General features: G+C 54.7%; 3 protein-coding genes across 4 annotated transcripts; 2 read left to right on the top strand and 1 right to left on the bottom strand.

Moving 5' to 3' along the window:
- Positions 1-516: 516 nt before the first annotated feature.
- On the bottom strand, positions 517-8,590 carry PLEKHJ1 (pleckstrin homology domain containing J1). Of its 2 annotated transcripts, none has more exons than XM_059831871.1 (6): positions 8,477-8,590; positions 7,324-7,391; positions 5,518-5,584; positions 3,845-3,935; positions 3,584-3,647; positions 517-2,891 (listed from the first exon to the last, which is right to left on the bottom strand). In XM_059831871.1, exons 1-6 carry the CDS (start codon positions 8,568-8,570, stop codon positions 2,826-2,828), a joined length of 450 nt encoding a protein of 149 aa, XP_059687854.1. In that variant the 5' UTR covers positions 8,571-8,590; the 3' UTR covers positions 517-2,825. The 2 variants fall into 2 exon arrangements, with proteins under 2 accessions (XP_059687854.1, XP_059687855.1); XM_059831872.1 differs by lacking the exon at positions 517-2,891 and adding an exon at positions 6,335-6,426 and having other exon boundaries at positions 3,591-3,647.
- A 125-nt stretch (positions 8,591-8,715) lies between these two features.
- Positions 8,716-14,408, top strand: SF3A2 (splicing factor 3a subunit 2). The gene is made up of 9 exons (XM_059831894.1): positions 8,716-8,727; positions 9,733-9,903; positions 10,390-10,461; positions 10,787-10,833; positions 11,513-11,622; positions 12,266-12,315; positions 12,625-12,765; positions 13,273-13,341; positions 13,973-14,408. Exons 2-9 carry the CDS (start codon positions 9,778-9,780, stop codon positions 14,303-14,305), a joined length of 948 nt encoding a protein of 315 aa, XP_059687877.1. The 5' UTR covers positions 8,716-8,727; positions 9,733-9,777; the 3' UTR covers positions 14,306-14,408.
- A 2,416-nt stretch (positions 14,409-16,824) lies between these two features.
- AMH (anti-Mullerian hormone) lies at positions 16,825-21,624 on the top strand. The gene is made up of 5 exons (XM_059831907.1): positions 16,825-17,428; positions 18,514-18,692; positions 20,071-20,194; positions 20,348-20,534; positions 20,709-21,624. The coding sequence occupies exons 1-5, from the start codon at positions 16,825-16,827 to the stop codon at positions 21,622-21,624; spliced, it is 2,010 nt and encodes a 669-aa protein (XP_059687890.1).
- The last annotated feature ends 72 nt before the right edge of the window (positions 21,625-21,696 follow it).

Genomic DNA, 21,696 nt, shown 5'->3' with positions numbered 1-21,696 from the left:
GTGATGGCCCTAACACTTTCTAAGCTAATTTGCTGTAGGATTCTTAAAATGAGATGAGGGCCCTGCTTCACTGAACGCTTGCCCAGCTTGTGGAACGCAGGAAGGCTCTGGATAGGTTTTTAGATGTTGGGAACAGGCTGCAGCAGCAGTCTGACCCAGCTCATCTTCCTGAACGTGTTTGTCACTCAAGCTACTGCCAAGTGCTCCGCTCCGTTAGCAAAAGGCCTCTAAAAATGGCATTGTGGAGCCATCCGCAGCCGGCTCCTGAGCCGGTGCCTTGCCTCCAACCACCACACTGCTCCTCCTCACGGGACTGTGAAGGCACTGGCTCTTCAGTGCTGCTGCTCCATCAGTGATCCCTGCTGCGACGCGTCCTTGAGCGCGGTGCCGAGGCCGGGAGCTGCTGGCAGTTGGGTGAGACGCCTGGGGCCGCGCTGGACCCTGAGCTTGCTGCAGCCACCCCTCCCCAGCCAAGGTTTTGGTATCTTAGAACAGCTCTGACTGCCACAATGATTAAAACAAGTTTTTATTGGAAATGTTCACTGTACAAGAGATAAATGGCTTCAGTACGCTTTCAGGGAGCCTGTACAGAGCACTCACTGGAACAGGCCCCTGAAATAAAAAAAGCATAGTGACCAGAGTATGAAAAACAAACAATTGTCTGTAAATTACCAGCAGTTGATGCAGATCTCAAAGTACCATCTTCCCTTACTCCTGAAACCTAACCCAGTGTCCTAGTGCTAGTCTAGAAGTCGATCTAAGTTACTAGGCCTGCCGCTGGCCCGTGTAACTCTTCACAGCATTTGTCTTACATTCAGTTACGAAATGTCATTGGTGCCTCTTAAATAAGTGTCGGGATTATCTCTCGCTCACCCAATTGTTCCCCGTAACATCTAAATAAAATGCCCATTTTATCTACAGTGAAGATGGTGGGTGTCAGCTCAGCCTTCTGGAAGGCGTGTAAAGAGAAGACACTAGCCATAGTCCTGGAAGGCACACGGTTGAGAACTGTTAGCTACCGCAGGCGGCTGGCAGAAGGGGTGAGCCTCGCTCTAACACTAGAATTTTGTTTGCTAGAAATGACTGCCTGTGGCAGAATTCCCGGGGTTTTGTTTATACGCGGGTTGACTTTGCACATCAGAGAATTCGCTAATGCTGAACCTCGGGGGAGCCGAGTTTGGACGTGGAGGTTCTGCCTCTGAAACCAGCTGGCAGGAGCTGTGGAAGCGTTCACTCCTGGTAAGCCAACCCTGAAGCTGCAGAGCTGTGCTACCCGCGGTGGGGGAGCCCACCTCCGCTCTCCTCGGCCTGCGCCACGGAAAAGGAAACGGCGGCCGCAGCGCAGCTCTGGTTATCCTGCCGCCACGCCTGGAGCGTGTGCGTTCGTCCGTCCTCGCTCAAGCGACCGGACGAGTCTCTTTCACAGTAAGTAAAGCTGCTGCGTAGCCCAGCAGCATGTCAGGGACATGCCCCTGCACTGAGGTAAAGCAGAGTAGGCTTGTGAGGATTAAAATGCACTTTAAAGTCATCTGAGGACACCAAGTCCCTAAAGCACAAGCTCTCGTATGTTCCTGCTTTTAATCCCTCACTGCTGCTTCCACTAGAGTTGCCATCTGTCTTCAAAACTGCCCTATTTTCTGCTTCCACCCTGTCATGCCCTCAGCTTATTATGCAGGACAGCTGCCCCTCTGCTTATTTTGGTGATTTCTGGAGCAAGCACCTGGAACCATTGGCAAGAAAGGGAGTATCTGGGGAGGGAAAGGAAAAATCATGGCTTTGAGGTTAAAAATAAAGCATCAGTGACATCTGCCACTCTCCTGGTACCCAGCAGCATGAGGTAAAGAGGGAAGGCCAGGCCACTAAAGCGTGCAATATACGGGCTCTAGTTTTGGCATTGATTCCCAGCCAAAAAAGGAAGAGACGCAAAACTTCCCTCCCAGCCCAGATCACAGCACAGGCTGCTCTACCCCACCTCGCCTACCATGTGCTGGTTACCTGCAGCGCAGCCTTCCCCCTAGCCAGGTGGAACAAAGCCCAGAGCTGCAAACCCCCAAAGCTCAGGCCAAGCCCTGGTGCTGTGTTTACCTGCCCCAGCAGTGAGTCGAGTTCCTTCTGTCATCAACTGTCTGACAGCGTCACCTGGGACCTTCCCAAGGGCCTTTCCAGGAGCTTTTCCTGCTCGAGTCCCAGGGGAGCTGCTGCAGGCAGCCATGTCCTCTGCTGCTGTGGGAGTCAGAAGACTGGGTCTCCTGAAGCCCTGGGTGCAGCTGCGGCGAGTGTCTTTCCATCCCTCATCTCCAGGCGCAGTTTTCCTTCGTGCAGCCAGCGCCATGGCTGAAGGTGCAGAGCCTCGAGGAGAGATGATATTCCTTAACGCTTCTCTCTCCTCTACAGCAGCCCCAGGGAAGGCAGCCCTCCTCCCCCGGCAGCTCGCTGTGACCCTGGCATGGTTTTCTGGACTTTCCCTTTGGACACTCACCAAGGGGAGAAAAGCTGCAGCAATGGCTCAGGGAATGAAGTGTTAATGCCCAGTTGTCACAGGCTCCCTGGGCTTAACTTCTGCATGCCCTGAAGCTCAAAGATCCAGCCAACACGGAGCAGTTCCTGTCTTTACAAACCCCTCCATCTGGCTTTCCTCGCTGGGAAGCTGAATAACTGCACAGCTTAGCCCAGCCCACAGCATTGCAGAGGGAAGCAGGATCACGACACAGATCTCTCAGCCCTGTCTTCGCTCGCTCGTGCTTTGCAGCTTTGTTCTCTAACGCATTTGTGAGAGTGCTCTAGTGGGCTGTAGCGTGGGCTTGTCAAGCTTCTAGGAATCAGGATTATTGCTTGTGTGCTCCCAGCTGGAAGCGGGCTTCCTCAGAGATCCCATACTGCTCCAGGGGGTCCTGCAGAAAGAGCACAGGGAAGGCACCCGTGAGACGCAGACAAGGGGAGGGGGGCAGCAGGACTGTCCCTCAACCTGCCTGCAGTTCGGTGCTGGGCTGGGTGCCCCATCCAGCCATGTTCTGGATTTAACCCTGTCCAGCCCCTGGCTGCTGTTTCTGGTGCAGAAAGTCAAGCAGTCCTCGGAGAGGACACAGCAGATAACCAAGGTTCACGGGCTGTGTTCAGTTCACGCTGGCACAGGAGCGCGCGGGTGAGCCGCAGCCACCTCCGTCACCTCGAGCAGGGATGCTCTGAGGAGCCTGGCAGGGGTGTGAGTAGCATCTCAACACACGTACGCTCTGATCTGGCCTGTGCTGCCTGTGAAGTCTTCCAGAGAACCGGTGGGAGTCTGGGCTAGCCCAGGCCAGACCTGCCCAGCTACAAACCTCGAGCCACTCCGCCACTGGAAGACTGCGCGTACGAGGGCCAGAGCTGAGCATGACAACACAGGCTGCTCAGCAGAGGCAGACACTCAGGTCTGGCTGTTGAGACCATGGCTTCGGCAACTGGTTTACTAGGGCATCTCTTTCGTACACAGGGCAGCAAACAGCCTTGCGCAGGAGAGTCGGCAGCAACACCTGAGATCACCAGCCCCTGCTCCAGTCCAAACCCCTCGGTCACCACCTGACAAGCCGACTTCCAAGTGACTCACCTTCCCTGTCATTTTCTGGATCTCATTCCGGTAGAAAATCAAGCTCCTCCTCATGAACTCATAGCTGCAAGACAGGAACAGACCATGTGGCAGGCTGAGCAGAAAATGATGTGGAAAAGTTTCAGATGCTATTTAGAGCTGAAGGGAAGCTTGCCTGGGAGGAGATGACCGCTCTCCTCCCTGGCTTCACCACCAGCTGATCCCAGAAAATAAACAGCACAGAGCGCACGACGCAGACCTCGCACTAGTGGCTCAGCCTACCTGGCTCGCTTGAGTGCCTCAATCCACTCCTGACACTGCTCTTTACTGTCACATTCAAAGCAGTATTTCCTCTCTGGCTCCTCAATGAAACCTGCCAGGGATAAGGAAAAGGTCTAATGGAGGTTCTGGCAGAGCTGCCTGTGCTCCCCTATCCCCCTCCCCAGCAACAGCCAGACTCTGCCAGGGCACAATTAGCGCCTCTGTTCATCGAAGATGACCTGTGAGCAACCCAGGCCTCTGTCCCCTCTCCCTTACCCTGGGTGGCTCCCAGCTGGCCCGGAGCAGCTGCCTACGGCGTTCATCAGCTTATGGCAGCCAAAGACTTCGGAGAGGAACGAGCAACTTCTCAAACTGAGAGCGACAGCTCAGAACTGAACCAGACCAACATGGCCAGATTCGGGACTGAAACTCCCCGAGCCTCCTTGCAAACAGTCACCAGAGATTTAGTAATCGAAGTGGAAAATGGCCCCGAGGAAGTGATTTTGATATATGCAGAGGGCAGCCATCTGAGGAATTAAATAGCACTCGGAGAAGGTACTGACCTGTCTTTGCTCGAGGCTTTTGGGAATTGGATACTGTGCACAGTGGAAAGCAAGTCCTCGTGCAACTCCAGTTCTTTACCAAGACAGAATCAGGACAACTAATTAATTACATTGTCCCCAGAGCTCTGCTCTTTAGTACACAGTCCACAGAGATCTAGGCTGCTGCTGAGAAGTAACTGGGTCAGACTGCATCAAACCCCTGAGGGCTGCCATGTGGGGACAAAACCTGACTCCCACTGCCATCGGTTTTAACACTTTTCTCAGGAATCCTCATTCACCAGAGCTCTCGACAGTCCTAAAGCCCCAGAAACTTGGAGTGTGGTGCTTAGGGAGATCGGTATGTTCAGGCTGTTTGAGGGTCCTTTGGAGACTGCGAGAACACCACCTCTCCTGGCTAAAAGAGGAGACAAGGCTCTGCACAGAAAAGCAGCTGTGCCCGACAACCAGGCCAAAAGATATGGGGATGGCCTTGGAGAAACATCCTGTTATTTTTGCCACATACCTCTCGCACAATGATTAGTTGTTGGATGAAAGGCTGCTTACAAAGGACGACACACCACGGGCCAGCTGGAGCCATGGCTATCAACACAAGGACAAACAGTGTGGCGGGAGGACTGGTGCTAGATTAGCCCGACAGATGGTTTATCTGAGGCTCACTTTTTTTTTTTCCGATAAAACGCAATAGCACAGAAGCAGCAATCTGTCAATACCAAACCCTCCTAGAGAGGGATTTCCACAAGCACTAAGCTGTAGTCCGTCTGTTGTTACTGCTTCTCTCCTCACGTGCAGCTGTGCAAATCACACAAGACTTTCAGCCGGCAATGAAATACCGCTGTCCTCGGGATGGGGCACAGCAAGGCCAGAGTAACAACCGCGGCTGAGGAGGACGAGGGCTGAGGAGGACGAGGGCTGAGGAGGACGAGGGCTGAGGAGGACGAGGGCTGAGGAGGACGAGGGCTGAGGAGGACGAGGGCTGAGGAGGACGAGGGCTGAGGAGGACTAACCCCACTGTTACCAGAGAAACAGAGGGAAAAGCAGGAACTAAGCAGCAAAACATTTCCTTTTAGATAGATAGATAGATAGATATTTGCCATAAGGGAAACACAAAGGGAATGCATACGCGGAACTCACTGATTGAGAAGACGTTTTCCTCCTCTTTGATGATCCTGCATTGCTCCAGGAGCAGAGCTCCAATGGGCTGGAAAAGACCCGGAGAGAAGGTTCAACCCGTGTCGTTCACCAAGAGAGACATCGCTCTGAACCTGCAGAGTTTGCCTAGTGTCTTTTAAGCAAGTTTCATAACCTGGTGCTACTTTTAAAGTAATTCAGTCTAATTGCATGAATGTTCCATGTTCTTTTAATCAACCTTTTTGTATTTGCTGACACACTTCATTGTGCTAGTCTTACCTGTAACACTTTGCATACATTAACTAGGTGTTAAACATTTCTACTTGCTCAGATTCAGCCCGAGCTTTAGCATTTGTTTCTGTGATGCAAAGACAGTGAAGAAGTTTGTTTGATTTACTGAGCAAGGAAGTAAAGATGAAATATTTAACATGACACACGGAACAACTCACACTGCACTTCGCAAGGGCAGTCCTCAAGCCTTGCAAAGGTTAAGAACAGCATGCTGATGGACTAGAACAGCTCAGGATAAACAGACAAACGGCAGGTACTATTTGCTAGCCAGCACACGCTAAGCAAGGACATGAGAGCCAAAGGGTGATACAAGCCATAAACAAAAGCAATCCACAAGTAAATTCTTTTGCCCAAGCTATACAAAATGCGAGAGTTAAATAACACAGCAGGGAAGATATTGAAAAACCTGGTTTACTACGTATTTCTGGCACAAGATTTTACATTAGCACCCTCCACCTACCTGCTGAACTATTTTTGATCCATTCAATAACATTCCCTCCCCTCCAACAGAAGACACACGAGTGCTTACAAATAACCACCAGAAAAGAAGAAAGGAGAGCAGCACTGGGTGGCAGCGAAGGAGACAGCGAAGGAGGCGCGCCGTGTCCTCAGAGCCTCGACCTACACCAGCACAAGAGCCAAAGCTGAGTCTTTCCGCACAGACATGTGCCAGAGCGACTGCTCAGCGTCTCGGCCCCACCCAGAGAACTGTGACTGCAGGTCTAGCGAAGTAGCGATTAGCGCCTCAACAGAAAGGAGAAAAGGGTATTTCTGAAAAGAGGAGCTCAGCCATTACCAGGCTAAAATATTTATCATGGACTAAATCTAAAAATGCCACTAAATGCTTTCCAGTCCCTTTGTTTGTAGCACCAGCATGCACACAGCACCGTTCTTCACAGACATTATTAAGATTGCTTTTATATTCGTTTTCCAACATGAGAATCTTTAGCAACAGTGATCAAGGGATTCATAAAAAATCACCAGATCTCAGCAGCAACAAAGCCAGAAACAGAACCCAAAGGTCCCATCCCTCATTTCTTTTTCCCTAGACCCAAGCAGGGCTTTTGCATGCCCAAAATAACAATACTGACAGGGTATGGCCACAAAAGTTTCCCAGTAACAGCGAGCACTGTACACAAGTAAAATTCCTGGCATAAAAAAGAAGAAACAATGCTAATTCTTTTCCCAGGAGAGCAAAATGTAAGCTTCCCCTCACAGTTCAGCATAAGGCACAGTCCTACAAACAAACATTACAGATTCCACCTTTTGCAGTTTTAGGGCAGCGGTTATGTTTCAAAGATTCATTCCAAGCTCACAGGAGAAGCACCTGGGTGTGGGTAGGTGGCAGCACTGCTTCTCACCCCTGCGAGCTGTTGCTGGGTTGATGGAAGAGGAAATGTGGGAGCTCTGTCCTGGCAGCCTGTTACTGTAGCATTTTACAAAGTCCATGCAATCAATTCACAGAAAAAGAAGAAAGAGGGAGGAAAATAAACAACAACAACAAGGCAGATTCCATACCTCCGCTTCGTCTGTCCGGAAGTAGAAGAGAAAGTTGACAACAAGCTTCACGAGGCGTTTCTTTAACACTGCAAAGAACAAGAGCGTTGAGGTGGGCGGAAGGGCTGAGCCAGCTGGCACGGGGAGGGGGGGCCGAGGGAAGCCCCTTCCCCCCCCGCCAGTGCCCAGCACGGCACCAGTTTGACCAAACCTAGGAGAAGCTCTGGTACAGTTTAGGCTTTTGCTCCTAGAGGAGCTGGCAACACCCCACCCGCTCGGGAAGGGCACCCTCTGCATCGGCCTCGCCGGCAGCCCACCGCAGCCACAGGGTGACAAAGTCACTTCGCAGCTTCTCGAGTGGCTTCTGGGCAGACAGAGCCCGGGGCAGCGTGTCACTGACACACACACGCCATGGCCGAGGGGACCTCAGCCACCCCCAGGGAGTGCTCCAAATCCCGGGAGAGCCCCTGCCTGGGGCTGTCAGCACGAATGTCACCTCTGAGGGACAAAGTCCACCAGAACGCTGCAGGTCCTCAGGCGGAGGAAAGGCCCGGGACAAGGGAGTGAGTTTCTTTGACACTCGTACTCCAGTGCCGGTTTGCAAAGAAATTTGCTGGGAGATTTCAGGAAAGAGCCTCTTCCTCCGATCCCCGTGTCCCTCGCAGCCCCTCCCAGCCACGCTGCCCCCAGCCGCACCCCATCCCTCCAGTCCAGCCACAGCACCTCCACTTCAGCCCCCCGACCCTGTACCCCCTGGACTAGATGCCACCACTCGTGCTCCCCAGTCCTCCACACCAGTTCTTCCAGTCTGTTCCCATTCCTGCCTCCCAATAGCCCCAGTCCTGTCCACCCAATACAGCCAGTCCTAACCCACCCACCCCCCGGCCAGTACCTCCAGTCCTGCCCTGGTCCTACCCCCAGTTTCCCAGTCCTGATTCTCCAGTACCACCAGTCCTGGCCCCCCAGGGCGCCCAGTTCTCCCAGTCCCTCTCCCCCAGCCCCCCTCTAGCCCTGTCCCCCAGCAACTCGTCCCGCTTCTCCACCCCCGGCCCTCCAGTTAACCCCGGTCCTGCCCTACACCGCCACCAGCCTCCCCCCGGGCCTTCCTCTCGGGCCTTCCCAGTCCGGCCTCCCCCTCAGCCCCCCCCAGGCCTCCCCCCCAGCCCCCCCTCACCGCTCCCCTTCTTGGGCACTCGCATCAAGATCTCCGCCGCCTTCTCGGCGGGCTGCCGGGCCAGGGACAGCAGCTCCCGCTCGTTGTACCGCATGGCGAGGACCCCCCGTCGCCTACGGCCGCCCCATCGCCCCGGCCGCGCCCGCCGCCGCCGCCCCGGAAGTGCTCGCACCGGAAGCCGGAAGCCGCGCGCCCGGACAGGGCAGCGCGCATGCGCGGCGTGGGAGCGGGGAGCGGGGCTGCGCGCAGCGGTACGGGCCGGGGGGGGCCCGGGGCCTTGTCAGGGGGTGGGGGGGCCTTGAGTGTCCCTGAGGGGTGCGGGGGGTGACCCTTGCTGAGGGGTGCTTGGGGGGAGCTTTGACCCTCGCTAAGGGGATGGGGGTGCTTGGGGAGGGCTTTGGCCCTTGTTTAGGGGCTGGGGGTTTTGGGTGGGGGCTGACCCTTGCTGAAGTGTTGGGGGCGTTCGAGGGGGCCCCTGACCCTTGCTGAGGGCCTGGGGGGGTGTTTGAGGGGGGTTGACCCTTGCTGGCGGGTGTTTGAGGGGGGCTTTTGCTCTTGCTGAGGGGCTGGGGGTCTCTGGCCTTGCTGCAAAGGTCTCACCCTTGTTGGGGTATTGGTGTATCCGTGTGTGTTGGGGGGCTCTGGCCCTTGCTGAGGGGAGGGGCGACTCTGGGCCCTCACTTGAGGGTTGGGGACGGTGTGCAGAAGTTCTGACCTTGCCGGGGGGCTGGGGGGGCTCTGGCCCTCGCAGAAGGTTTGGGGATGTATGGGGGTGGCTCTGGGGCCTTGGGGGGGCTTTGAGGTGGTGAGGCAGCCCCAAACCTTGGTGGTGGAGAGGGGCTTCGGCCTGTGGCAGGTTCTGGGGCTGTTCGCTGTCAAGGTGGAGGGTTGGAGGCTCCTGCAGATGCTTCTGTTGGGGGGGGAGGGCCGGGGGGATTCACTGGTGGGGCTGCTGAGCCTCGCTGGGGCCCAGCTGTGCATGTGGGGGAAGAATGCCTCTCTGCATAGAAGAAGGGGCTGAGGAGATGGGAAGGGCTCTGGGGGCTTGTTATTTTGGATCATTTTACTTCGACTCAGCTTATTGAGTAAGTGGTACAAGACCTGCTCCGTTTGAAGTGGCGTCACGTGGCGACTGTCCCGGGCATGGTTTGTTGTGCTCGCCTCCTGTCCTTGCTGATGGGTCTAAATAGCGCTATGAACTCCTGATTAGAAGAGGCCTTAGTTATCACTCACATTGCTTTTCCTCATTTTTCCAGACTCTCTCTTTCTCCATAAGTAGCTGAAGCACAGAAGTCGCCATCATGGATTTTCAGCATCGTCCTGGCGGTAAAACTGGAAGCGGAGGCGTAGCCTCTGCCTCGGAAAGTAACCGAGACCGCAGGGAGAGGCTGCGGCAGCTGGCTTTGGAAACCATCGACATCAACAAGGTGAGCCTTGGCCTCTGCCTGCGTGGGAAAGAAAAGACACGTGGCTCCCGTCCTGCAGACTGTTGTGGGGATGGGTTTAGAGCTCCGCCTGAGCGAAACAGCAAAAGATTTAGTGGAGAGCTGTGGATTGAAATGAAATATTTCTGTTTCTGGTAATGTGGGAGTTGAATGAGAAGCATTTGTGACAAGGCTGACCAGAGAGGTGCCAGCACTTGTTATTCAAGTAGCTGTTACTACGTTATTTTCAGTCTTCTCGGGACTGGTTCGTATTTTGCTGTTTCCTGCCTGCATTTGGGTATGCTGTCACCAGTTAACGAAGCTGCTGTTGTTTCTTTCTTGTTTTCATAGTCCTAAAGCAGTGTTATGCTATTAATTTAAATCTACGAACTCGGTTCTTCCAGTGCAGCAAAAGTTGGGCAGTATTTCGGTTATTCTGTTGGTTTGCCATGTATTTTGCTTGTAACTTTTTAACAATTCTCTTCCTAGGACCCTTATTTTATGAAAAATCACTTGGGCTCTTATGAATGCAAGCTTTGCCTAACGCTGCACAACAATGAGGTGAGTTGAACAGCTGTCTGTCTTGATCTCGGCAGCAGGTATTTTAGAATAATAGTAGCTTCAAGCGCAAGAACCTGGGACGTGCCTGATGACTGACGGCTGAAGAGATGATGGGTGGGTAGTGACTTCTATGTGTTAAGCCTGACAGTTTATGACAGTTCAGCAGTTGGAGCAATCTGCAGTTTTTGAGTGAGATTCCTCTCAGCTAAGGATTGAAATATCCTTGTCAACGTGTAATATAGCCTCTCCTCTGTGACAAGTATCTGTCAGTGTAGGAACAGTTCTGTCTTCATTTAACTTTCTTCTACCTTGCTTTTTATTTCAGGGAAGTTACTTAGCACATACCCAGGGGAAGAAGCATCAGACCAATTTGTAAGTCATTCTCCACTGTAGCTTTATTCTCTGTTACCTAAGCACTTTAAAATGATGCTTGTGTGCATCTATAAATCTTGAACTCCATTAAACAGTAGCACACTGTGCTTGAATGTTCTTTGACTGCATTTGTTTCCTAGTGAACAGCCTGGCACTAGCCAGCAGGTATGGATTAGATTTGCTCCAAAAAAATGGTGCTGACAAGCTCCATTTCGACCTCAAGTTCAAAGCCAGTTGGGGGATTTCTGAAGGAAGGGGGAGAAAGAGCTTTAAAAACAAACTGTCTGAGTCTAGTTAAAAGGATCTGGTTTTGTGATACAGCTCGGGAGAAGTTTGTTAAGTTTTATTTTAAGAAATTCAGTTTGCTTTGGTTTAGATGACTAGCTTGTGGGTTTCTTTTCTTTTATTTCAAGAAGTCTTCTCAAATCCATCTGTGGAGATGGGCAGCAAGGTCATCTTGGGGGTGGATAAGATAATTGAGATGACAGCCTTTATTTGGGAGACGGCATGGATACAATTGGCCTCTAGAAATGCATGTGAAAGAGAAATAGCAGGTTTTCCTTTGCTTTCTGTGAAGCACTGAATATTCCGTGGTGAGGGATTCAAACTGCTCCTAGTGTATCCTTTAGAAACAAGTGTGGCCAACCTTTTAAATTTGGCACATTTCAAATTAATCCAGGGCCCGTCGAGCTGCCAAGGAAGCTAAGGAAGCCCCTGCCCAGCCCGCACCAGAAAAAGTCAAAGTGGAAGTGAAGAAATTTGTGAAAATTGGACGACCGGGTTATAAAGGTATGTCAGGGGTGTCTGTCATCGGAGACACCTAATGCCCGCTGGAGCTTGCCTGCAGTGCAGTGCTGAGGATGTGAATTATTAATTAGTCTTTTTAGCAGATCTGTCCATGAATAAGATATGGGCTTATCTCCTGATGTCCTTTATTGTTTAAATTACCCATGGAACATCTCTTTATTGCTGACAGTCAAGCGAAAGCCATTTTAATAATAGATTGGTATGTCTCAAGTCTTTCAGCTCTTATTAGTAGTCATGCAGGAGATGATGACATTGTTGCAGTCTCTTCTCCTTTTATTGTGCTGTACCATCTTTCACTAATGCTCGTAAATCACTCGTTGCATGTATAGCTCAAGTTTTTTCTCTGAACTCCCCATTGTGTTGGTTTGGCCTTCAGTACACAACGTGGCTTCTTTTATCTCCCAGCTTTGTTCTGCAGTGCACAGTGTCTTTGCCCTACGGCAGCTGAATTTCAGTAGGGATCCTTAGTAGCTTCGATTAAAGACAATGTGGCGTTTTGTTTGATAAATGGCAGAAAAATCATGTAATACTTTGTTGTTGGAAGCTTTATGTGTTTCCTAGGGCAGAAATAATGTGGCTGTTACCCTGCTATGAGATGTACTGAGCTTTCTTATTTTCTGTACAGTGACCAAACAGAGAGATCCAGAAACAGGCCAGCAGAGCCTTCTCTTCCAGGTACGGGGACTGTTAAAATTCTTGGCGTTTGGGTTATCCAAGTAAAAGTGCTGCTAAAAGAGCAGTTCTTTGCAGGATTTGTAAAATAAATAAATAAATAAATAAATAAGGCCTTACCTTGCCAGTCCTCTGCTGCTGATTGTGTCAAGCAAATCCAGGATTGCAGTTGTCAAACTGTTTTCTTCGGTGGCACTAAGTTTTCTGTTTAGAGCTGATCTCTCAATATGCTTCATAGTTGAGGGTTTTGTTTTGTACAAAGGGGGAGTGAAAAGGGGATGTTCTCCTTAATGCTGCAATAACACCCCACAGATCGATTATCCGGAGATTGCAGAAAGTATCATGCCTCGTCATCGGTTCATGTCAGCCTACGAGCAAAGGATTGAGCCCCCCGATAGACGCTGGCAATACCTTTTGATGGCAGCGGAGCCCTATGAAACCATAGCTTTCAAGGTAAGATTTGGGATGAACTGATTGTTGGGAAAGTTCTCTTCCCATGTTTCCAAGACATTAATTCCCAGTGAGCTTCATTATAGACTTCTGTTCTAGCCTTCAGGGGGGAAATAGAGTGGGAAGGGGGGTCAAGAAGACATGACTGGAAGTCATTAAACCCTGCTGAGAATTAGTGGAGGACTCTGGTATGAAAACTAGGCTGTGTGCTGAGCTCTGGGGAGCCGTTGAATTCTCAGTGTCTGGCACAGAAAGGAGCCTTCTGGGCTTTGCTCCTCAGCCTTTGTGCAGATGTTAAGAGAGGGTTTTTTGCCAGCACACTTGTCCTTGACCGATAGGGAAGTAACTTAATTCTTTCCTGCCCCTGTCTCTATCTAATAACATCCGAGACTAGCGCATCTCACAAAGGCCTGGAATAACTGTGCTTATCTTTCAGGCTCTGGTGCTAAAAAGGACCATTGAGCTAATCTGGTGGTGCTAATAATAGCTCCTTGTTCTTGTTTGTTGCAGGTGCCAAGCAGAGAAATCGACAAAGCAGAAGGAAAGTTTTGGACCCACTGGAACAGGGAAACTAAACAGGTAGCTGGAGCACCGCAACATCTTTCGTAAGGGTTAAAGAGGGAGTAGGAGGTCAGAGCAGCTTGTGGGGAAAGGCAATGCAGGAAGAGTGCACATCAGTGATATCTCTGCTGGCTTTGATGCTAAAATCTTCATTCCTTCACTGCAACTGTGCAGTGACTCCTCCTGACAGAAGGATCTTCCTGTGTATGATCTTTGTGAGAATTTAACCTGGGAGGCAGAATCCTCAGTTGTGGTCAGCAGCATAAACATACACCACCGTGTCCTCTCTGAGGCTCCTCGCTGCGTGTTTCCTGCACGCAGCTGTCTGTGGTGAGCCTGTGGCATGGATGTACTTGCTGGGTATCACATGTGAGAGCAGGGGACGAATACATAGTGGTGGGGGATACTGACCCCGTCACAGATAGCTTAGTGCTTAGAACAAGTTTCAGAGGAGTTCAGGTACTGGATGGTACTGGTGCAAGTCGTGAATGCTGCCGGGGTAGACAGGCAGCCGTGATCTGCGGAGGTAACAGGTCACGAGAGATCTGAGCTGCATTCCTGGAGGCAGAGAGCAGCCATCTTGTGTGATAGCACAGAGTTGTCCTGAGGATTAATTGTTCCCTTCTCTTTTCTTTTCTCCCCTCCCCAGTTCTTCCTTCAATTCCACTTCAAGATGGAGAAGCCCCCAGCTCCTCCAAACCTCCCTCCAGGGCCCCCAACTGTGAAGCGGCCTCCTCCACCTCCATTGATGAATGGTTTGCCCCCAAGGCCTCCTCTGCCGGACTCCATGCCGCCGCCTCCTCCAGGAGGCATGACTCTACCTCCTATGCCTCCCTCTGGACCGGTGCCACCACCCCCAGTGCCACCTCAGTTGCCACCAGCACCCGGTGTACCTCCCCCTGCTCCTCTGCCACCCATGATGAGACCGCCTCTCCCCACGGAGGGGCCGGGCACTATCCCCCCTCCGCCTCCCTCCAACTGAAGCCCCTCCTGGACTCGGTCCTGCTGGACTCCTCTAGCTCGTATCTTTTTATATGCAGATCACAACTGATTCAGAGAATATTTCTGTTTTGTATGCCTGTGAATTTGACTAGATCTTGTAGGTTCATTAAAAAGTTCTCAATTTTCCTTTCTGTATGTTTTCCTGTGTCTTCATTAAAAATGTTGCCATGTGTTCATTTTCTTTAGCCCTTAGATATATAAAACATTCTCAGCCTGGTTATGTTTTGGGAATTCTCCAAAGAGGAGGCAAAGGACTGGAAACCTCTAGGCACTTCATCTCCTCCTAACTGAAGTAGATACATCAACCTCAGCTCAGCTGCGTTGGCTTAATGTATTGCCTCCTGTTAGACTGCTGGATGTGTATCCCATAAATTACCAGCCAGTTAATCAGTTGCTATTCAGCTGAAGTCCTTTAGCTGTTCATTTGGTGGTGGGGAGACTTGTAAGACGCACGCAGAAAGGATTCTGTTACTGCATCACCAGTAATCACAGTGGCAGGGAGAATGGAGGGCAAGCAGAATTTTCTAAATCCCGTTTTCTCTGTCTCCCTGCTGAATTATGGTTTCAATCGGAAAAGCACCGCTCCTGCTGCATTCAGAAACCTCCTTTCTCCTCCCGGTGCCAGAGCACCGTATCGTAGCTCAGGTGCTGCCAGCTAAAAGCTGGAAACATCTCCACTGAGGAAATCAGTTTGGACTGCTGCTCAGGAGTCCTTGAAAAGCGCCAGACAAGATTTCATTGACAATTTTGGAAAGGCAATCATCCTTCCCCGGTATGCAGCTGCCTAGCTCCCGCCTGCTGCTCTCTAGACTGTTTATGCCAAACACAGGCTCACAAACAGAGCGTCGGTGCTCTCGCCTGTGGCGGTGGCAGAGATCTCTGGGAATGTTTAGTCAAAAAAATTACCAAAGCTGCAGTGGTATTAAATCTTAGTTTATTACTATAATTCATTAAATGTTGTCTGTACTGTTACGAAGCACCTGCTGTCACGTATGATTTTTACTGTATATATCCTCCCACTAGTTGACTCGTTTTGGCAAGCTTTTAGTTCTCTGTGGTTTTATTTATACTAAATGTTTCCTTCAAGCAATCATTTGGTTCCCATTAAAAAGTAGAAGTAGTTCTGAGATTTCTCCTCTCTGTCCTTTCCAGGATTCATTTCTGTGAACTGGGGTGTCTCAGCACGGGGTGCCAGGGTGCTCGGTGGGTAAAAGCATCGCTGGAGGCCGGGCTGCCTGACCCGGGCTTGCTCTTGGCCAGTGCCCGGCTCATTTCACGGACCGCGGGGGAGGCTGTGCTGGCCGCAGCCCTGCAGCTGCGTCCCCCTCTGATGGAGGAATCAAAGTCTTTGCCTCTTCTGCTGGCCTGACACGGGTCCCACCTGGCGCCATGCAAACGCCGGAGCCGGGCAGAGTGCGTCCAACCCTCTCTGGCTTTATCGCCACGCTAGCAGCACTTTGGCTCAAGCTGAGCTGGCCCGGTGCCCGAATCGGCTTGCGTGGGTCTCCCCTTTGCCAGGTGTGTGTCCTTTGTCACAGCTCCTGTAGAAGAGAGGTCCCTTTGCTGTTGTGCCCTTTGTCCCTCTGATTCAGGTGCGCAGCCCGTTTATGACGTGCTGCAGCCAGATCCTGAGCTCCAAACTGCAAAGTCTTGGAAACCCAGAGAAGGGTCTGGATGTGTGTTGGAGCTTTTCTTGCAGGTAGCTTTCCCCCTGCCCTCTGTTGCCAAAGATACCTTGGGTGGGGGGAAAGTTTCTCTGGGGTGGATTAGGTAGGTGGCATCGGTAATTCCAAGTGTTACAGTGAGTATTGACATCTCATAGAAGGAAAAGTCCTTGACATGTGTGTGTTGTGAGACTTTCTAAGTCAGCTCCTCAGTGTTCAAAGTCACCAGGCTGCTGCTGCACGCCGGGAGATTCTCCTCCTCAGGCTGAAGCAGCCTGGGGCTCAGGAGATGTGTTAGAGCCCCTGCGGGGCGGCCTCGCCAAACTGCAGCGCGTGAGGTACCAGCCGAGGGAGGAGGCTTTCCAGCCAAGAGAGGAGAACACTTTCCATACATTTACTTAGTTTCTGCCCATTGTCTGTCTCTATTCCCCCTCCTCCTAGTCTGGCTAATTCTTCCCTCCTGGTGTTTCGCTGCTGTTGGGAATAGTATGTGCCAGTCCCCATGAAGATCCAAGTCTAGATGTCCATCCTCCTTTAGAAAACATCTGAAGTCAAGGACGTGCGTCCCTACGAGTAAGAGAAACAGCTTTAATTTTTTTACGTTTCCAATACTAGATGCAAACCCAAAAATAGAACAAAAAAGTTTCTTTGAAACATCCCTCCCTCCTCTCTAGCATGACAGCCTTTGAGTTTCTCAAGGGAGGTGTGTTGTGCATTGTCAACTCAAGGCCACCGGTTTTTAAAAGGGAGACGCCGTCCTCCCCTTCCGCCCCAGTGTTATGAGGTGCGTGTGAGTGGCTCCAACAACTGCTTTGGGAGCAGCAGAAGTGGGAACATGAAGGCTGCTCTTAGGGTGCTTTTGCCCTGCCTGGTGCTGTTGCTCCCCTCTGCAGCACTTCCGAGAAAGGGGAGCACGGGGGAAAGGATTTCCCCAACTAACCGGCTGGAGCTGAGCCTGCCGGAGGAGCTGGGACTTGAAGCAGAGGCGAGAAAGAGAGAAAATGCAAGTTTACAGGAAAGACTGAGGGCCAGCTCGGCGGCAAGACCAAGGATGACTGCAGCCACTCGCCTCTTTTCCAAGCCTGACCCAGGAGCAAAATGCCTCCACGGGATGGCTGAGGATGGCGGCATCGGCTGGTCCGGCTCCAGCCTGCACCCGTGGCCGCTCGGGGGGCTGGAAGGGCCCGTGTGCAGGGTGAAAATGGACCAGGAGGGGCTCACCCCGAGGCACCTGGAAGTTGTGGGTGTTCTCACCCACTATGAAAGCAGCTTCATCAAGCTGTTGAGACAACGCACCAGCTGGGACGAAAGCTATCTCGAGACCTTTGGGCTCTGCCCGACCGGGGAAACGGGTGCTGCTCTCCATCCCCTGAAGCACATCCATGCGCACGTGGTGGAGCCGGGGCAGGACCGCTTCCTCGTGCTGCATCTGGAGGAAGGTTGGTGTGAAATCCCTGCGCCGAGGCTGAGCGGAGCAGGGAAGCACAGGGCTTGGGGAGGCTGGTGCTGTTTGCTTGCCCTAAATCAGAGATTTAAACACAGAATTAAATTTGTGGGGTTGGGTTCCTTTTAAAATTAGCGAAGCGATATAGTAAAATGTCTTTCTGGGTAGATTTTTAAGAAGCTTTAGTAGTGATGATAGCTTGTGTGCAACAGGGTGCCGTGTCCCTCCCTGTGAATGATGCCCAGGTGCCACAGTCTCGGTGGCTTCTGCTCTGCTTTCGAGATTACAAGCGTTTCTCACTTTCTGCCGTAATGACATGGGTTAGGACCCCATCCCAACTCTGTCCGATTGGGAAAAGAGAGGAGAGGGTTGGACGAGCGGACCTGGCTGGTCCTGCTGTGGCGTGAGCCCGGCTGCTCGCATGTGCCGGGCTCGCGGCACATGCCGATGTCTCACGCTCGGTGCTGCCAAGGAGCCCTGGGTCCCGGGCTTGCTTGTGTAGCTTCAGCCTTACATGAAAACCAGCAACACGCATTCCTCTGTCCTGTCTCAGTGGTAAGTGCTGTGCTTGAGGGAGAGCACAACCCTCGGTTTTAATCCGGCTTCCCGCATAGCAAGAGGGTCACGGTTGTTTCTCTCTTCTTGAAATCTCTTCCTCCTCTCGCAGATTTTGGCTTTTCAGCTGAACTCACCGGTGTTGGGCAGCTGGGGAAGTGGCTCTTCCCCAGGCAGTGCTGCAGGCTGCGACGCAACGGCCGCAATGTCCCCGAGCCACTGGACGAGCTGCCATGGGAGAGGAGACTTCCATGGGGATCTGCCCATGAAAATTTGCCAGAGGCGCTCTGGGAGCAAGGCAGCCCCCCTGCTCTCTGGGGCTGCAGGGTTTGCCCCACTGACCACCTCCCTGAAACCGGGGAAAGGGATTTGCCGTGTCCCTCCACCCCGTTGCCTCCCGTCCCAGATGCTCTGGCCACCGCATGGGACTGGTGCTCGGCCCTGAAGCCCCTTCCTCTCCCTCACCCCCCGGAAGCCCCACGGCCGCCGAGGGGCCATTCACCCCCTCTCTCTTCTCTTTTCCAGTGAAGTGGGAAGCCCAGGCGAAGCTGTGGTTCAGGCTGGTTTTCCAGGCGGAGGTGGGCCGCTCGCTGGGAGAGCTGCGGGTCGCCTTGCTGCTCTTCTACCTGGGCAGCCGAGAGCGGCCGGGCACCGAGCACCGAGGGGAGCTGCTGGCCACCGGCACGGGGCTGGCGCAGGAGCAGGTGGGTGGCCGTGGCCGGGGGTCTGGTCCTGGGTGCGAGCAGGGAAGGTGGGAGGGGGGTGTCTCAGCTCTGCTGGTCCAGCCCTTTGCCACCCCCCCGGGCCCTTTGCCATCCCCCCCAGCCCTTTGCCACCCCCCCCGGCCCCTTTGCCATCTCCCCAGCCCTTTGCCACCCCCCAGCCCTTTGCCACCCTCCCACCCCTTTGCCATCCCCCCCAGCCCTTTGCCACCCCCCCGGCCACTTTGCCATCCCTCCCAGCCCTTTGCCACCCCCCCGGCCCCTTTGCCATCCCCCCAGCCCTTTGCCACCCCCCAGCCCCTTTGCCATCCCTCCCCCTTTGCCACCCTCCCACCCCTTTACCAACCCCCACCCCTTTGGCCCTCTCCCTCTGCCACCCCCCCACCCCTTTGCCACCCCCCAGCCCTTTGCCACCCTCCCACCCCTTTGCCATTCCCCCACCTCTTTGCCATCCCCCCCAGCCCTTTGCCACCCCCCCAGCCCCTTTGCCTTCCCCCCCACCCCTTTTCCACCCACCCCACCCTTTGCCTTCCCCCCTCTTTTGCCATCCCCCCTCCTTTGCCATCCCCCCCAGCCCTTTGCCAAGCCCCCCCACCCCTTTGCCAATCCCCCCCACCCCTTTGCCTTCCCTCCCGGCCCCTTTGCCACCCTCTCCTTTGCCATCCTCCCATCCCTTTACCACCCCCCACCCCTTTGACCCCCCACTTTGCCACCCCCCCAGCTCTTTGCCACCCCCCCACCCCTTTGCCCCCCCCACCCCTTTGCCACCCTCCCACCCCTTTACCACCCCCCACCCCTTTGACCCCCCCCTTTTCCACCCACCCCACCCCTTTGCCCCCCCCACCCCTTTGCCACCCCCCCACCCCTTTGCCCCCCCCAACCCCTCCCTGCCCCGCCGCACCCCCCCGCCGGCGCGGAGCTGTGCCTGAAGATGGTGCTGTTGCCCCGTCCCAGCTCCCGGCACGGCCGGTGGGGCGGCCCGGGGTGCGCAGCCCCTCCGGGGGGTCCCGGCTCCCCCCTGCCCCAGCGCTCTCCCGCCCCACCGGGGGCAGCCGCCGCAGCGCTGCCGGGAGGGGCGGCTCTGGGCCCGGGCTCGCTCGGGGCCCTCTGCCCCCCCGGGGGCCCCTGGGCCTCCCTGCGCCCCGTGGCTCCCGGAGCAGCTCCGGGGGTGGGTGGCGAAGCCCTCTGCCCGCTCCGCTCCCGCGGTCCCGACCCTCCCATTTCGCCGCTCCCTGGGCTGCTGTGGAGGGGGTGACCGGAGCCAGCGGGGCCCAGAGCGGGGGGCTCATCTGAGCGTCTCCCCCACCCATGACGCCTCACCCACGTCCTCGGGGCTCCTCTGTCTTTTGCCTCCGTGCAGAGCCTCTGCCTCGCCAGGGACACCCAGTACCTGGTCCTGGGAGCGGCTGTAGCATCCGTCACCCGCAGCAGTGAGCAGCTCAGCTTCGAGGCTTCCCTGGCCATCAGGCGTCGCGGGCAGGGAGGTAGGGACGCAGGAAGCCCGCAGCGGCGGGGGACGATGATCTCCATGCCCTCTGTGTCCTGACTTGGGCATCTGAGCTCCTCTCAAGCCTATCTGTCATGAGGGGTGTGGGAGACCCCAGACCACCACCCTCACCAGCTCCTCTCCCCAGCAGGTGCCCCCTTGCCCCCCACGGAGACCCAGCAGCTCCTTTTTGGCTCCGATGACAAGTGCTTCACCAGGATGACCCCGGTGCTGCTCCTGCTGGCCAAGTCACGGCAGGAGGAGGAGGTGGCTTTGGCCCCTTCTTCCTACCTCTCTGCCGATGGGGTGGTGGACGTGGCTCCGTACCCGCAGCTCAGGTCCGTGGCCATCGCTGCAGCCATGGAAAAACACCGGGGCTGGGAGCCGGGGGTGGAGAGGGGCAGCCCCAGCCCTTCTGCCGTGGCACCATGGCAGGAGGATGTGGGGCAGGGCGTGGTGGGTCCCCCAGGGTACAAGGGGTCCCCGTGACCCTCTCTGTGTTCTCCTCACAGCCCACCCCAGGCTGGGACTGAGGAGCTGCCGTCCCTCACCACTCCGAGCCAAGGCAACACTTCGTCCCCGACGCCCAGCAGCAGCAGCCAGTTCCTGAGCATCCTGACCCGGTTCATCCGCCAGGTCCTGAGCCCCTCCAGCGAGCCGCCCACCCAGCCCAGCTCCCACCACTGGCTGGACTTCCAGGTGATGGAGACGCTCCCTCACCAGCTGCTCAACCTGTCGGAGGAGGCGGCGCTGGAGCGACTGGTGCAGTCGGAGGAGCCGTCGGTGCTGCTCTTCCCCCAGGACAGCGGAGCTGTGCTGGAGCAGCACTTGGGGGACTGGCAGCTGGAGGGGACCGTGCTGCAGCTGCTGATGGGCAAGCTGCAGGCGGTGATCCAGGAGCTGAAGGACATCCCGGCTTTCCAAGCCAACACGGGGCTTTTCCAGCATCTCCTGAGCTTCTGCTACTACCCACCGGGGCCGGGTGAGGGTCAAGCTGTCGAGCAGCTGCCCGGCTCCGGGAAGCTGCACGCGCTGCTGCTGCTGAAGGCGTTGCAGACGGTGCGGGCTCATTGGCAGGAGCGGAGGAAGGTGCTGCGGCAGAACCGCAGCGCGCGGCACCAGGCCCACTGTCGCCTGCAGGAGCTGACCATCGACCTGCACGACCGCAAGTTCATTGTCATGCCCACCGTCTACGCGGCCAACAACTGCGAGGGTCCCTGCAAGCTGCCCCTCTCCACCCGCGTCCCCAGCTACTACTCGCACACGGTGCTGTTGCTGGGCATGCAGGAGCGGGGCTCGCCCCTCCAGCGGGCTCCCTGCTGCGTGCCTGTCCGCTACTCGGACCAGCTCATCATCAGCCTCTCCACGGAGGGGCTGGAGGTCCGCAAGTTCCCCAACATGGTGGCAGAGGAGTGCGGCTGTCGGTAGAGGCTTCCGCCCGCCTCCCCGCTTGCCCTCATCCCGCTGCCCGCCCCGTTCGCCCTTGCAGCTGGTGCTTCT

Source organism: Gavia stellata, chromosome 32 (assembly GCF_030936135.1).
Source record: "Gavia stellata isolate bGavSte3 chromosome 32, bGavSte3.hap2, whole genome shotgun sequence".
NCBI lineage: Eukaryota > Metazoa > Chordata > Aves > Gaviiformes > Gaviidae > Gavia > Gavia stellata.
The sequence above is the reverse complement of the archived record's forward strand: the minus strand, read 5'-3'. Positions and strand labels throughout refer to the sequence as shown.

Excerpts from the sequence above, each read along its gene's own strand:
- PLEKHJ1 (XM_059831871.1), bottom strand. The coding sequence starts at position 8,570 with ATGCGGTACAACGAGCGGGAGCTGCTGTCCCTGGCCCGGCAGCCCGCC. Across the intron at positions 3,936-5,517 it reads GGAAAACGTCTTCTCAATCA|GTTTCATTGAGGAGCCAGAG; the intron begins GTGAGTTCCGCG and ends TATCCCTGGCAG. Across the intron at positions 2,892-3,583 it reads TCCAGAAAATGACAGGGAAG|GACCCCCTGGAGCAGTATGG; the intron begins GTGAGTCACTTG and ends CTCTTTCTGCAG.
- SF3A2 (XM_059831894.1), top strand. The coding sequence starts at position 9,778 with ATGGATTTTCAGCATCGTCCTGGCGGTAAAACTGGAAGCGGAGGCGTA. Across the intron at positions 10,834-11,512 it reads AAGAAGCATCAGACCAATTT|GGCCCGTCGAGCTGCCAAGG; the intron begins GTAAGTCATTCT and ends AAATTAATCCAG. Across the intron at positions 11,623-12,265 it reads TGGACGACCGGGTTATAAAG|TGACCAAACAGAGAGATCCA; the intron begins GTATGTCAGGGG and ends TTTTCTGTACAG.
- AMH (XM_059831907.1), top strand. The coding sequence starts at position 16,825 with ATGAAGGCTGCTCTTAGGGTGCTTTTGCCCTGCCTGGTGCTGTTGCTC. Across the intron at positions 17,429-18,513 it reads CGTGCTGCATCTGGAGGAAG|TGAAGTGGGAAGCCCAGGCG; the intron begins GTTGGTGTGAAA and ends TCTCTTTTCCAG. Across the intron at positions 20,535-20,708 it reads GCTCCGTACCCGCAGCTCAG|CCCACCCCAGGCTGGGACTG; the intron begins GTCCGTGGCCAT and ends TTCTCCTCACAG.